At 34.3% G+C, this 14268-nt stretch overlaps 1 protein-coding gene across 8 annotated transcripts; it reads right to left on the reverse strand.

Moving 5' to 3' along the window:
- Nucleotides 1–362: 362 nt before the first annotated feature.
- CycT (Cyclin T) lies at nucleotides 363–11809 on the reverse strand. 8 transcript variants are annotated; one of them, XR_011397201.1, is made up of 11 exons: nucleotides 11368–11809; nucleotides 11061–11298; nucleotides 10620–10948; nucleotides 10513–10558; nucleotides 10307–10397; nucleotides 9774–10242; nucleotides 6462–7697; nucleotides 4791–5890; nucleotides 3824–4079; nucleotides 2783–2955; nucleotides 363–2719 (listed from the first exon to the last, which is right to left on the reverse strand). XR_011397201.1 is itself a non-coding variant. In XM_036360392.2 (10 exons), exons 2-9 carry the CDS (start codon nucleotides 11246–11248, stop codon nucleotides 3849–3851), a joined length of 3690 nt encoding a protein of 1229 aa, XP_036216285.2. In that variant the 5' UTR covers nucleotides 11249–11276; nucleotides 11368–11809; the 3' UTR covers nucleotides 363–2719; nucleotides 3824–3848. The 8 variants fall into 8 exon arrangements, 7 of the variants coding, with proteins under 7 accessions (XP_036216285.2, XP_014092691.2, XP_014092689.2 ...); XM_036360392.2 differs by lacking the exon at nucleotides 2783–2955 and having other exon boundaries at nucleotides 11061–11276; XM_014237216.3 differs by lacking the exon at nucleotides 2783–2955 and having other exon boundaries at nucleotides 11061–11279.
- Nucleotides 11810–14268: the final 2459 nt, after the last annotated feature.

Genomic DNA, 14268 nt, shown 5'->3' on the forward strand with positions numbered 1-14268 from the left:
TAACTCGATTAATTTTAGGTGACACAAACAACCGTTAGATTTACGCTTTCCAATGAGAAATACGCTTAATTTATTCGTCCTTTTTTATAAACAAATAATTTTGTTTTCAATTTGGAGCTATACTCGTATACATCGACTTACATATGTACATAAGCAAATGCCTTCTGAAAAAAGGTAATACCTGAAAAATTTAGCATATACAGTTCACAATTTTAATTTGAATCTACCTCCAACCAAAACACTTGCAAATAACAACACAGGTTTTTTTAGATATCTTTCATCTGAATATAATGCAGCAATCATTTATTTTTTTTTCGTGATAGGATTTTTGTTTATTTAGAAAAATTAGACGCAACCTTCGATATATTTTTGTATGATTTTATGAAAGGCCAAATGAAATTTGTTTATTGCTTTTATGTATTAAGGACAATGACAATTGTAAAACTAAAATCAATACATTATTATACAATTGTGGATGATAATTATGATGATAGGATTTAATAATAAGACTTACATAATTATATTTATACATACAACGATAAGCTTAAGCCACGGTTTTGTCCGCTATCCCTTTACTCGCCAACTTTGTTTAAAACTATGTTTGCTATAATCGTGCTATTTATTTTATAATATTATATAATAACCTTTATATGAATTTCAATGCATTTAATTTTTTTCTATTTTTAGCATCCAATACAATTGTTCCATATATGTTTTTGTATTTCTAATTTATATACAACAATATTTAATTTTTCGTAAAACCTTTGTCCGTGCTTAAATTGAACTTATTAACGGCTTGGAAAATATTTCAATAATCGATCTCTTAGATTTTGTAACTGCAAATAGATTGCAATGAAATTATTGTTAGTTTGAATCGCTAACTGCTTTCCATTCATTATCATAAATTAAATTGTTTGTGTTGGCTTGCGTTTCTTTTCGTATGTATGTGTTTTACTTGTTTTCAAATGCTACTTATTTAGTTAAACTTACGTTGACCGTATTTGGGAGATTTGAATTACTTGTAATCATACATATGTATGTATGTATATATGTGGTAGGCGAATTTGAATATATATACGCACAAACTTTTGTGTGGGCCCATTTGTTTATAACTGAATTGTATTTATGTGAATATTAGTGTGGACGTTTGATCACGTGTGACAGATTTCCATTAAGTATAATGTAGAGCTGGTCATTTCAACTTTCTCATGTATGCCAAGGCAGAATTTAATGGCAACATTATCGGAAACAATGCAAAATATATCTGCTCCACATAGGTTAAGTATTATAGTTAGGTTATGCATATTGTATGAAACTATAGCGTTAAAATTGCGATCGCCAAATTTTAATTCAAAACTACAAGCAACAGAGGCTTGATTTAAAAAATATTGCCATCACTGTTATAGCAAAACAAAAAAAAAAACCAAAACTTAATCTCAAATTGTTTTATTCTAACTAGTAGCTAACTTAAGTTTATTTAAATGCTATATGGTTATATCCTCTTGAAAAGATTGTAACACAATACAAAAAAATATTATTTTTTGAAAAAAATAAAGAAAAACTTTCATTTTTATCAACAATCACTAAATTCTTTATCGCATAGTATAATACCTATGACCTCCATATAAGAATGCCTTTTCCCTAATTATTCCAATTACAACATCATATGTCTGTATATATGTATGTACATACAATTGATTGCCTGAATAAAATAATATAAATATAAAATTGTATATTTTCAACACTGTTGCAGAGTGCTGCTTTATATATATTAAACAAGCACTTACATTGCAAAATAAGCAAATTTTCTAAATTCAAACATATTAGCGTAATAAATTATTATTTTCTTGTGTAAAGGTTTGAAATTCAATACAAACGTTGATCGCATTTATTGAATTTTGTTACACAGTTGCCAATCAAAGAAAAATCTTCATTCCAATTAGATTTATACATCTTTTTAACAAAAATCATATATTTTACATTTATAATACGAATTATTAAAAGTTCTACAATTGCTACAATCGTTAAAAATTCTTCACTCAAAAATTATGAATATCAAAAAACAAACGTTGGTTTAATAAAAACGAAAGTGAAAGTAAATTAGGCCAGTATTAATGTTGTTTATGTACGTTTAGTTATTTGTACATATATACGCGTACTTTGCAAAATCACCCAAATACTAAGTACGTTGTTCCGGTATATTTACATGCGAGATTCTTTATGGTTTCCATCTCATTACGCGCGAGACATATGAACTATAATCACTTTTCAAAACACTTTCACTTCCGTGCCCCAAACTATTTTTTCTATAGTTTGTTGTTTACATATTTCTGAACAATATTGCAAAATAGAGGAACAGCACTGACTAAATGTAATTGATTTGCCTTTACTCCAGCGTATTTAATAATTTAAGTAGTAAATGCGTCAATTGAATTGCGTGAGTATTTGGCTCTATAACGCAATATCTAACATGTGTCAATGAAATTATGTGTGAATATTGTTGTTATTCACCAGTTCATGGCGAAGTTAGTGTCTTGCCCGAACATTAAAATTAAATATCTCTACGTTATAAAGTTTACTTTCATTTTTTTGTAGAATTTATTCGTTTGTTTTCTTATACGTATGTAGCAGCTTAATGTACGTAAAGTGTAAATTTTGCAAACCAACTTATGTGCAGTATGTATATGCCAGTCCTGCCAAGTGTAACGCCTCTTTAAAACTGTAAAAAAGAATATAATTTTAATGAGAAATGCAACATTTTCGTCTGGTATAAAGAACATACAATTTCACATTCAATGGAGACTACGACTTCGAACATCAAATAATAAGATACAGAACACAAATGGAAAGATAACACTGGACTTATGAAATGACGGATATTTCACCTCCACATGCAGTTAGCACTTGTGTACCAGACCAGCAGGACTCATTTCAATTTATTTCAGAAGTATGAAACTATTTTAAATGAAAGAAAATTTAGAATGAGTTCAACGTGCCCTTAACAATATCAAAACAGTGTTTTTTACCCTGAATAGGGTATATTAAGTGTGCCACGAAGTTTGTAACACAGAAGAAAACTTCGGATTCCCTATAAAATGTATATATTATATAAATAATCAGCGTGACGAACTGTGTTGATAATGCGCGAACTAGTGCCATAGTTTTTGAGATATCGCTGTGAAATTTTGGGCACGTCATTTTCTCCCCAAAAACTACTTATTTCTCGGAACCCCCGATATCGGACCACTGTAGCAAATAGCTGCTATACCAACGTAACGATCAAAATCATGGCTATGTATGGACAATTTTTTTATTTGACAATATATCAAGTTCTTGTATGAAATACTTTTATATTGGACAATATATCTTCACGAAATTTGGCACGGCATATTGTCCAAGTCGACAGTATTACCTCCGAATAAATTTAGATCGGACAACTATAGCATATAGCTGCCATACAAACTGGCCGATCAAACTTAAGTTTTTGTATGGAAACCTTTTTTATTTGTTTTTTCTAGTTTTATTAAATTTCGTTTTCAATAGGTCAAGCCAAATATTGGGTGAGCATTGCTAGAACGAAATCTCTAAATGGAACTTATTTTCTTATGCCTAAACATGGCAGAGAGAAAACACGATTTAAATGATTTGGAAATCGCCTCTTTTTAATGTGCATCCTTGTCTTTGCATCAGCTTGCATTTTCTGAAGCATTATAACTTGAGTCTCTTATCAGATAACTTTATTGGCCTTTGCTAGAAAAGAAGTTTGTAACTAAACTGAAACGTGTATGCTTTCCTTATTTATGTGATATCGTTTTGTTATTACCAATTTTACGTGATGATTGGATTTATCATCGTTGCATTTGATGTGATTGCGAATATTTTTGCCCGTAATCGGTGCTTTTACGTACAGAACCCGCAGAGTTATTGGATGTGGATGCGAAGGAGTCCGTGTTTTGAACTCTGTTTTTATGATAATCCTTATAATTTTTTTGATTAACACTGTGATTATCATCATAGTCATCATCATCATCATTCGACTCTCCGAAGAGCTGATTCATATTATTCGATAAGAGTTGCATCTGTAAAATCATTTCAAATGGATTCAAGCTAATGCCTTACAAATTTGGAATAACACGCCATAAAGGCGCTCATAAAACACCATTACCACAAGGATTAGTTTGTTTCATTGTGTATTTTAGAACACGGACTAATATAATTCTTAATGTTATAATTCTTACACCATTTGAGTACGCATGAAGCAATGATATTTCTTATTTGCTCTTGTATGTGACTGTTTGACTGTTTTATTTGTTTCTTCGTTGAAACAGTGAAGGTTAGACTAAAAAAAAAAAAGGAACACATACTTGACACCTAAAGCTCTATGTTAGTGCTGGAATACTGTTCGATGTAGAAACCTGGCTTTTTAGTATTGTAGATCAGTTACAATCAACTTCTATATGGATAAGTTAGTTTATGTTTGTGTTTAAATATAATAACCCATGTCTTATATATATATACATATGTGTATTTAATTAAAAAATTGTACACAGTAATTTCATGCTTAGCTATAAATTAATGTACCTCTATTAACACTTGTGTAGAAGAGTGTTGCGAAAACGCAATAGAATTTCTAATTGTGAGGACTTTTTTGTACATAATATCAATGGAAATACGTGAGTGCCCATGGATTGTGTACGATAAATAGTATTTGTATAGTATAGTAATGGCGAGTATGTTAATGACCTTCAATACCAATTAACCAATTTCGATTACAAGTATACATTGCTTACCTTGTTGACGTTTTGGCTTTTCGACGTCACGACAGTTGTTGGTGGCGGATGTGAAAGCAGTGAACCCCCAGTACCGCCTTGTAACATCATTGCCGAATGAAATGATCCACTTCCATTCGATTTAATGCCTTCATTGCTTGCCCGTTTTTTGTCTTTCTCTCGCTCGCGATCCTTGTCACGATCTCGGTCCTTTTTTTTCCCACTACTACTGCTACCACTACTACTATGTGACGTGGATGTCGATGCATTATTGGGTGTTACGAAGGACGAATAGAAACCAGCTGCCGTTTGTGCCAGCGCCTGCGCTTGTTGTAAAGATGAATGTGTAGAGGAGTCTGTCGCATAGTTTTCCAATTTATCTTTGCTGATTTTAATTTTTAACGCTGGTGCCGGGTGCATACCGCTACCGCTATCTGTAGAGCTATTGTTAGCACTGCACGTACTGTTGTTCACATCACTTATTATACGTTCTTTTGGTATTTTGATTTTTAAACATTCGGCAGTTCCTTCAATTTTATCTTTAGATATTTTAATCTTTACGTGTCCGGAGCTTTCTAATTCGCCCCGATCACGTTCCTTATGCTTGTCTTTATCCTTTTTGTGCTTTTTTCGATCTTCCCGATCTTTTGACTTACCCTTATCTTTACGTTTATGCTTGTCTTTTTTCTTTTTCTTTTCTGCTTTATTACTGCCGGAATCATTAATTTCCATAGATGATGGTTCAATTCCACTACTTTGGCTTGTCGATTTTAGCGACGACTCAGCAGATGCAACCGTCATATCCGGAGCAGAGGTTACGGATGGTTCGAGAAGTTCAGCTGGTGGATGTAAACTAAGTGCTCCCAACTGTTCCGTTTTCAAAAGAGCATTGGAAGGGCATAGGCTTTCTTTTAACAAACTCCTCACCATATCAGGATTAGTTTCTATTCCATTTACTACATGCAGTTTGTTACTATCGCCGGCTTTTGGTTCATTATACGAAGACAATGTAAGTTGAGTATCAAGTTTCCGAATTTTGTTTTGTTCTTCTTCTTGTTTGTAGGCACCTTCATTGGGACGTTTGATACCGGCATTTATACCTGTGAATTTCAAATTTTCACCTTTGATTTATATTTAAAAAATTTAGTAAATTAAAACGTGGGAGATCCTATAAAATATACATATACAATGATCAGCATGGCGGGCTGAGTCGATTTAGTCATGTTCGTCTGTCTGTATATAAACTGGTTCCTTGTCTTTGAGATATCGATCTGAAATGTTGCACACATCCTTTCCTCCCTAATAAGCTGCTCATTTGTGGGAACCGCTGATATCGGACGACTAGAGGATATAGCGGCCATACAAGCTGAACGATCAAAATCAAATTCTTATATGAAAAACTTTTTTATTTGTGAAGGGGGGAACTATAGCTTCGATGCAACCGAAGTTATCGTTATTTCTTGTTTTTTGTTTCATAATGGAAAACTTACTTAGCTCAAAAAATTAAGACTAACCTCAAGCACGTAATATCAACGTCTTCCTTGTTCTCCTCATCTAACGTAAAAAACTAAATGCGTGTGATTTTCCTCCCACAAATATTTAATTATTTCTAACGAATCAGTTCACGACTCTAGAAATCATTACCCCAAGACTTAAGAAAAAGTTGTAGAGATATGAAACAATGTATCCTACCAGTAAGTTCACCGATAATGCTCGAGTCTGATTTCTTTGGCATGCTTATTTTTAAAGACTGTTGTTGTAACTGCTGGTGAAACTGTGTCTGCGAAGTATTAGGTCGTACACCCATAAGCATTGAACTCGTAATATCCATTCCAGGATGTGCACTGCGGTTACGGTCCTTTTTAGGTGCTGTGGCATTAGCGTCCATACGATCGCGATCGGTTTTCTCTCGCTCTCCCTCCTTATTAGACAGTAATTTATAATTATATGCATCGCCCACAACGGTGGTTGACATATTATTATTAACATAAGTATTTGAAGACAATAACTGTGTTTGTTGTTGTTGTTGACTCCAGTCGGGGCTAAACATAGAGGTCTTTGTTTGGTTAGCGTTCGTTGGCTGTTGAAGTATCGCATGAACTGACGGTAACTGGGCAGAATTGGCCTCTTCGTTGTGTGAACCTTCTGGCGGCCGCGAAATCAAATAACCGGCAGTAGGATGCGATTGCGCATGCGCAGCTGTTTGCTGAACTTCATGCGTGCCAGTGTTGTAGACTGATTCTGTCGGAATAGTTGGTTGTTTGCCATGCTGTTGAAGGTGGACGGATGCGGGTTTTGATAAATCGTGTTTGCCGTTGTTACTAGCGCTATTACTACTCTGCCGTGCATGCGGTGGCTGATAACTACCTAATATGGGCACATTTCCAGACCCATTGTTAACCCCATAAGAACGCTGACCATGCAAAATATTACGTGACATATCTTGACCCATATCCAACTTGCTTTGAACCTGTGAAGGGTTGCTACCATATTGGGGCATAGTCGCCATTGAGGAAGTAGGCGGGAATATTTTACTGTTGCTACTACTATTACTGGCGCCTTTTCCAGGTTCTGACATTTTGACAGCAGTCTGCTCTTTCTGTATCACTCGATTCGGGTCTTGTTTTTGCGACACCTTATGCCCAGCATGCGATTGTGATGGCGCATTATGTGGGTATGAACCTACAATGTTACCCTTTTCTCGAGGTTTATGATAGTTCACATCTAATTGATGACTTTGCAAAGTCTGACGTGGCAGACTTTGACCAGGTATACTGCTCAGAGATCGTCCGCTGGATGATGGAAGACCTGAACGTGAAGAATTGCCTGGAACCATTGCTTGCTGATGACCTTGAGACGATTGTGAATGATCACGTGGGCGGCTAACAACTCCACTAAACGGCGGCTGTTTGTGACTATTTTTATGGTCTGGAATGATGTCATAAATTAATAAAATTTTAAAATAATAATAATTAGACGTTTGAATAGATTATGTAAAAGTCTAAATGTAATTTGTGCATTTGTACAGAAAATTTCCTAAATATAATCACAAAACTTTCTTAAAATAAAGATATATAATATTATGTGTTTACAAGCTTAAACTACCTATTACGTAAGAAGCTAGCTTTGATCGCTTACTTTATAACGTTTAAATAACCCACGAAAGCTAGAGGGGTTTTAAGACAAAATTCCCTAATGTCTACAATTGTTTCGGCAAATACAACCTTATCTAATTGACAATGGAAAAATCATATTAAGAAGAAATCTAGAGCTCATGCTGGAAACAGTCACCGACGCAAAACCGTAGACCGAATCAGCTGATACGACCCATCTTATAAGAGCGCAATGTAAATAAGCATTCACCACCGCTTCTACAGACCGGACGAGTGAGCTGATTGCTCTCTTGCAACGCAGGGTTGCCAGTCTCGATATTTTCACTGATAACAAATGTTTTTAGCACTTCTATCGACAGTGTGAAAATGGTCCGCCCGATCCCCATATAACCGTACTGTTAAAAACTACTAAATCGCGGTAGATCAAGCACTAAACACACCATAGACATTAAATATTATTTTTGGGATTTGACTCGTATAGGAATCGCGTTCAAAATTAGGCGTGGCACCGCCCTCTTTTAGGTGAAAACCCATATCTTGGGATCTGCTTAACCGATTTCAATCAAATTTGGTACAAAACATTCTAATTACAACCACGCTTATTTTCCATATAGATAGTTTTAAATAATTTTGAGGTATGCACCGCGACCTATGGTCTATTGTGCCCTTATTTTCCATATAACTCCATTTTTAATTCCATTTGATTCTTTCACTTTTTACTATGCAAATTAAGCAAAATATATAAAGAAATCTCAAACGAGTATACCGTTTGACTTCGCGAGAGTATAAAATGTTCGGTTACATCTTGGCTCTTCCGCACGAACTTAGCCCTTCCGCACTTGTTAGTAGTTGGATTTTAGTTTTGAGCTTTTACATTATGAAAAATTATAACTAAAAAACTAAATGTATGCAAAATCATGTATTCAAATTGGACAACGGCAACATTGCTCAAATGAAAAGAAAAGAGAACAACTGATTTCCACGTTGTCACTACGCATATAACTTTTGACAAAATTTCTCAGTTTGGAGTTTTGACCTCGAAACAGTACGGATGAATGCTGACCGCTCAGGTAGTTCATAGTCCACCGCTTCAGCCCTGGAGGGAGCGTAGATTGTTCGATGTCCTCAAGTAGCGTTGTGTGGTTGACTGTGTCGAAGGCTTTCGACCAGTCCAACGCTACGAGGATCGTCCTCTCGCAGGGTGGATTCTGGTTTAGGCCATGAACTATCTGGGCGTTTATGACGTTAAGTGCTGGGGTGGCACTGTGCACTTTTCGGAAGCCATGCTGATGTTCTGCTAGACTCAGGTGGTGAGTGAATGTCGGGAGGACCAGGCCTCAAGTGTCTTCACTACTGAAGAAAGGAGAGTTATCGGACGATAAGACTCCCCTTTATTGGCGGGTTTCCCAAGTTTCAGTAGTAAGACCACTCTTCCGACTTCCCACACATCGGGTATTTGAAGAGTGGCCATCGACAAGTTGAGGACCTTGGTAACAAACAGGGATCGCATCGGTTCACTAGCACCTAGCAGTATATTGGAGTTCGTCAATGTGCTGGGGCTAGATGAGTCGTTGTGATCTATACCTCTATAAATTATATCTATCTATCTATTATCCAAAGCGGATACTACTCTGAACCCATACTCGCAAAGTATATAATTTATACATTTAAAAAAAATTATGGAGTACAACACATAAGTTGGTTGACAATCACTTGCGCATTGGTAGAAAGGACGTAATGGATAAAACATTCAATAATAAATAATATTAACAGTTATATAAGTATAAACTTCTGCAAATTCATCGCTGGTAATTGCTTAAGTCGCCTATTGAAATACCTATACATTTTCTATTCTAAATTGATGGGAATAAATGCAATATGAATTTCTTACCAAGAACATCGGTAGGGGGGAAATTAATCTTCGAATGATGAGACGTTGAATTGTGATGGGAGCGGTGTTGGCTGGAATGCAAATCGCCTTTTCGCGACAATTGCGTCTGTGGGGGTGGTGGTGGCAACAACGCCGAGGATTGCTGTGATGGTTCAGCTATAGAGGTTATAGCATAAGGCTGATTACTGTTACTACTATTGCTCCCACCGCTGCCAGGTGTATCGTGTGCATACATTTTCATCATATCCCCCATTCTCCACTCTTCGGGTGCACCTTTCTTCTCTTTATTGATTACCCGGTTGCTTGCATTTTGAGCAAGGGCTTTTATAGAATTCAATTTGGATTTGAGACGCGATGGACTCTTTTCGTAAATTGCTATGAACTCATCAGTTAATTGCTTTAAAAGATCCATAGTCACAGTTTTATCCACATAATGGAACCAATGTTTGCCTTCCGTTGACTGTGGAATCTGTTTTAATTATGCACGCTTTCAACTATTTCTATAGCTATTAACACTATTTTTGTATGCTTACCTCCCATCGTGACCATTTACAAGCCAAGTAGATACAGAAACAAGCAACTACAGTCGGTTTGTATTGTAGGCACATAGATGTCAGATGAAGGCTACATAGAAAATTCAAATTTCGGGTTAAAATCAATTATCATTCATGATTTTAGGATTTAACCGTAGTAATAATGGTGTACTCTTTCGGGGAACTTAGTAAAAAAAATAACAAACCTATTAGAAGCCAGAAAATAAGAAGTCTGTGCTAAGTCTTTGCAGGCTGAAAATAAAAATGTATTATTAATACTTTTATTAATATTTTAATGTTTAAGTTGTATTACCTTTAACCAAATGACAAGTTTTTACCACGTGAGTGTGGGGATGGTCAATAGCAACATCAAACCCAAGAGTTTGTAGCAAAACATTTTCATTAAATACCAGCTCTTGTGCTTGTTCTATATAATACGCATCTGCAGTGGAGGATGTTGACTGACCAAGGCACTTGTTAGCAGCCTTTATAACGTGTTCAAGCTTTCGAGGCTGCTCTTCGACCTTAGCCGCTAAGAATAAACTCGCAGCCGCAATGTTATTGCGATGGAAATGAGTGAAGGAATGGAAAGCATAGAAACGATGCATATACACAATGGCAGTATTGATGCAAAGCTGCGAGCTGTAAGTGCGCAACATATATATATTATCAGTATAGAAATGCACATTTTTTCAAAGAAGACAAATTAATTTGTTTACTAGTTGAAGTTATTAGCTTGCGAAATTCAACTTACACCTGTAGGCGCTGTCCCATTTCTTGAATAAGATAGGCAGTCATTTGGCGATACGAGAGTTCTGCATCTGGATCTATTCCTTGTCGTCGACTTGGTGAGTTCGATAGCTGTTCAGCACTGAAGTACCAATGTGAGTCCTTGTCCTTATCGGAAGTTCCAGGCCCTGCTGAAGTACCGCCACTACTCATTTTGACAAAAAAAATGAATTCCCCCCGACTGCTATAGAACAGGTATTTAGCTATAAATTGTGCCATTGACATAAATGTTTTCATAATGTTGTATATCAATATTACTATATTGAACTTACCAGATGGACGATCTACCTGCGAACGTGAAAACGTAAGCGTGTATGTATATTAACAAACGCAACGCTTCTGGGAACTGAGTCAACCAGAGCAAAGCCAGATATTCTTAAACTTTCATTTCAAAACTAGGGGCATAGGCTAAGGAGTTTTGGCTAAAATGCGAATACCATTAACAGGGAAGGGAGTGTGTGTGTGTGAGGAGAATAATCATGAACAAAGTCGTCACAACTTCCCCGAATACAATTCAGTGTAATTCCATTTGTATATGCAATTCCTTCACTTTGCCAATATACAAGTATAAGATTAGCACTTATAAATTCTCTTTATAGAGAATTTTATTATAATTTCAACGAAAATACACTTCACTTTACACTTTTAGCACAATTTAGAAAAATAGGAACGAAAATTTTTTTCACGAAACACGAAAAAGAAATTTTTTCACGAAACACAGGGATGCTGAGGCATAATGTTAATAGTGATGCCATATTCACGTTTTGCGAGTAGAATTAAAAACTTACAGATTTCAGAATTGATTTATTGCAAGACATGTTTTTCAACTAATGCCAGTAAAAGAGTTTTTTAAAATTTTGTAATAGAAGTGCTTAAGAATTTAAAAATTTATTGAAAAGCTGTACTATTTTATTGTGTACTAATACAATACTAGAATAGTAAAGTACGGCATCATTAAGCCTAAAACACATGTCTTCAGGGTTCCAACTTACAAAACTAAACCAGAGTTGCCTAAACCTTAATGCAATCTTAGGCAAGATTGTTTCGTTAAGTTTTATTGTCATCTGCAAAATATTTATTTATATTGCAAATGTAATATATTTTTCAAATGCTAAATTAACTTAACTTTAAAGCACAATATCTATAAAACTATTTACTTTCTATATAGTATATTCCTAAACTAAATATATAATTATAAATATTTATTTACGAAACAAAATCCGTATCCATACAACTATATACATATTTTTTATAGAGTTTATTCCAAAATTATATATATAATTAAAAATGTTTATTTACGAGACAAAATATATTTTTTCCCCTGTTTTTATAAAAATGATAACACTACTTTTCCAAATAATATATCACATATGTATATGTGGTTTAAGCGTATTGATTCGTATGCTTTTCCATTATTGTAAAATTACTTGACTTGTTGTTAAGCACAGGGCCGTCCCGAGACAATTTACCGCCCTTCTAAGCCTATTTTATCAAAATAAGCACTCATATTCCAAGGTTTAAAATAATTATTTAAAAAGATTATAATTATTAGTACAATAAAAAAAGTTAATTGTATAACATTTTCACTTTGTGCCACTTTATTTTCAATTGATAATATTGCCAAGCCTGCCAGTCTTTTAATACACATTGTAGAGTGCAGGTAGATTTTGATAAGTTTCAATTTATAATACAATAGAAAAACCGAAAAGCTCTACATCCTACTTACATTTAAAAAAAATCTGATATTTTAACGTGAGAATTTTTGGTTGAAAATTTGGTTTTTCTTGATGTTAGGTAAGGTAAGGTTATATAAGGGAAATATAATTATTTTTAACAAAAGAAAAAAAACAGGTACAGATGGTTTGCGACATAAGAACGTAAGTTTACACCAAATTACCCTAAAACTTGGTTGTATGAGTTTTTTACATACATTTTTTCATTACCTACAACATTACCATTAAACTTTTTTCTGTATGACTTTAAAAATTCAACCACGTCCTTTCCCTTCTTTTTCCCGACCAAAGATCGCCCATAAATTATTTTTCTCCTAATGCTTGTTATTTTATCTTTCATTTCCGCTGGGTTTCGCCGTACTATGATATTTTTGGTTTGCATAAATTATCTACTTTGATCTACTGTGGAGTACTGTTATGAGCAATTTTTCTCCCAATTGCTTGTACTTCGTTGAGTAAATCTGTTGTATATATATCCGTCAATCTACCGTGAGTTGATAACTAATAACTTTTTACAATTTTCAAAAATAGCTGTGTATGTAAAGGTTTGCAGCTTATCAATATTAACTAAAAATCAAAAAGTTTTAGTAACTTGTTTCAACTAATCGTATCTTTCATCGATTGAAGACAATGCAGAATCAATAAGGCTAAATTAGAAACTAATTTTAAAATTTTTCTTGGCATCCCGAATCGGCTTATCTGCCTCCTCATAATTGAACTGTCTTTTCTACTTTGTCAAGGGAACTCTTGCTGTTTCTGATTCGAATCATCAACGCATAGCAACGTACACCATATAACAACAACCACTGGTTGCTACTATTAACAATACTCCGGTTGTTGTTTGTAATATAATATGTATTATTTATTTATTTTTATTTAAATAAAATATAAAAAGAAAATAAACAAAAAAATAAAATATGTAAAGAAAATTAGTTAAATTGCTACCCTAAAATTTTTGCTACGGGCCGGCCACGGTGAAGCAGATAAAATTAATTTGTAACTTTGTTGTCTTTATCTATATTATATAGAACATTGCCATATCTGATTTCCGATGAGTAAATTTGTTGTTTTTTTGCCATCGGCATTGATACCTATCTACCATATTAAAATAGTTCTCCAAAATTGGCATAAATTATTGTAGATGACGTCTTCCTACATAATTACCTATATTTTTGGTTGTAGTTAATATATAATAATTGTCTTTTCAGCGCAACAGTTCTGCTAGTTTGAATAACTGTTAGCTAAGCTTGGTAGAAATAAGGGTTACGAAAATTTCGCTTTGTAACTTTATTTGTAAGTGAGTGCTTTTAGAGATATCTCTTTGACAAATCCAACAGAAACTATTGTGTAAGGGTGATCGTTCATTCCCTTACTATATGTGTAAGTTTCCACTCTAATTTTTGTATTGGAGTTTCGGTAGTCGTGACTTGCTGAGAAAAG

The sequence above is a fragment of the Bactrocera oleae genome, chromosome 6 (genome assembly GCF_042242935.1).
Source record: "Bactrocera oleae isolate idBacOlea1 chromosome 6, idBacOlea1, whole genome shotgun sequence".
In the NCBI taxonomy this organism is placed as follows: domain Eukaryota; kingdom Metazoa; phylum Arthropoda; class Insecta; order Diptera; family Tephritidae; genus Bactrocera; species Bactrocera oleae.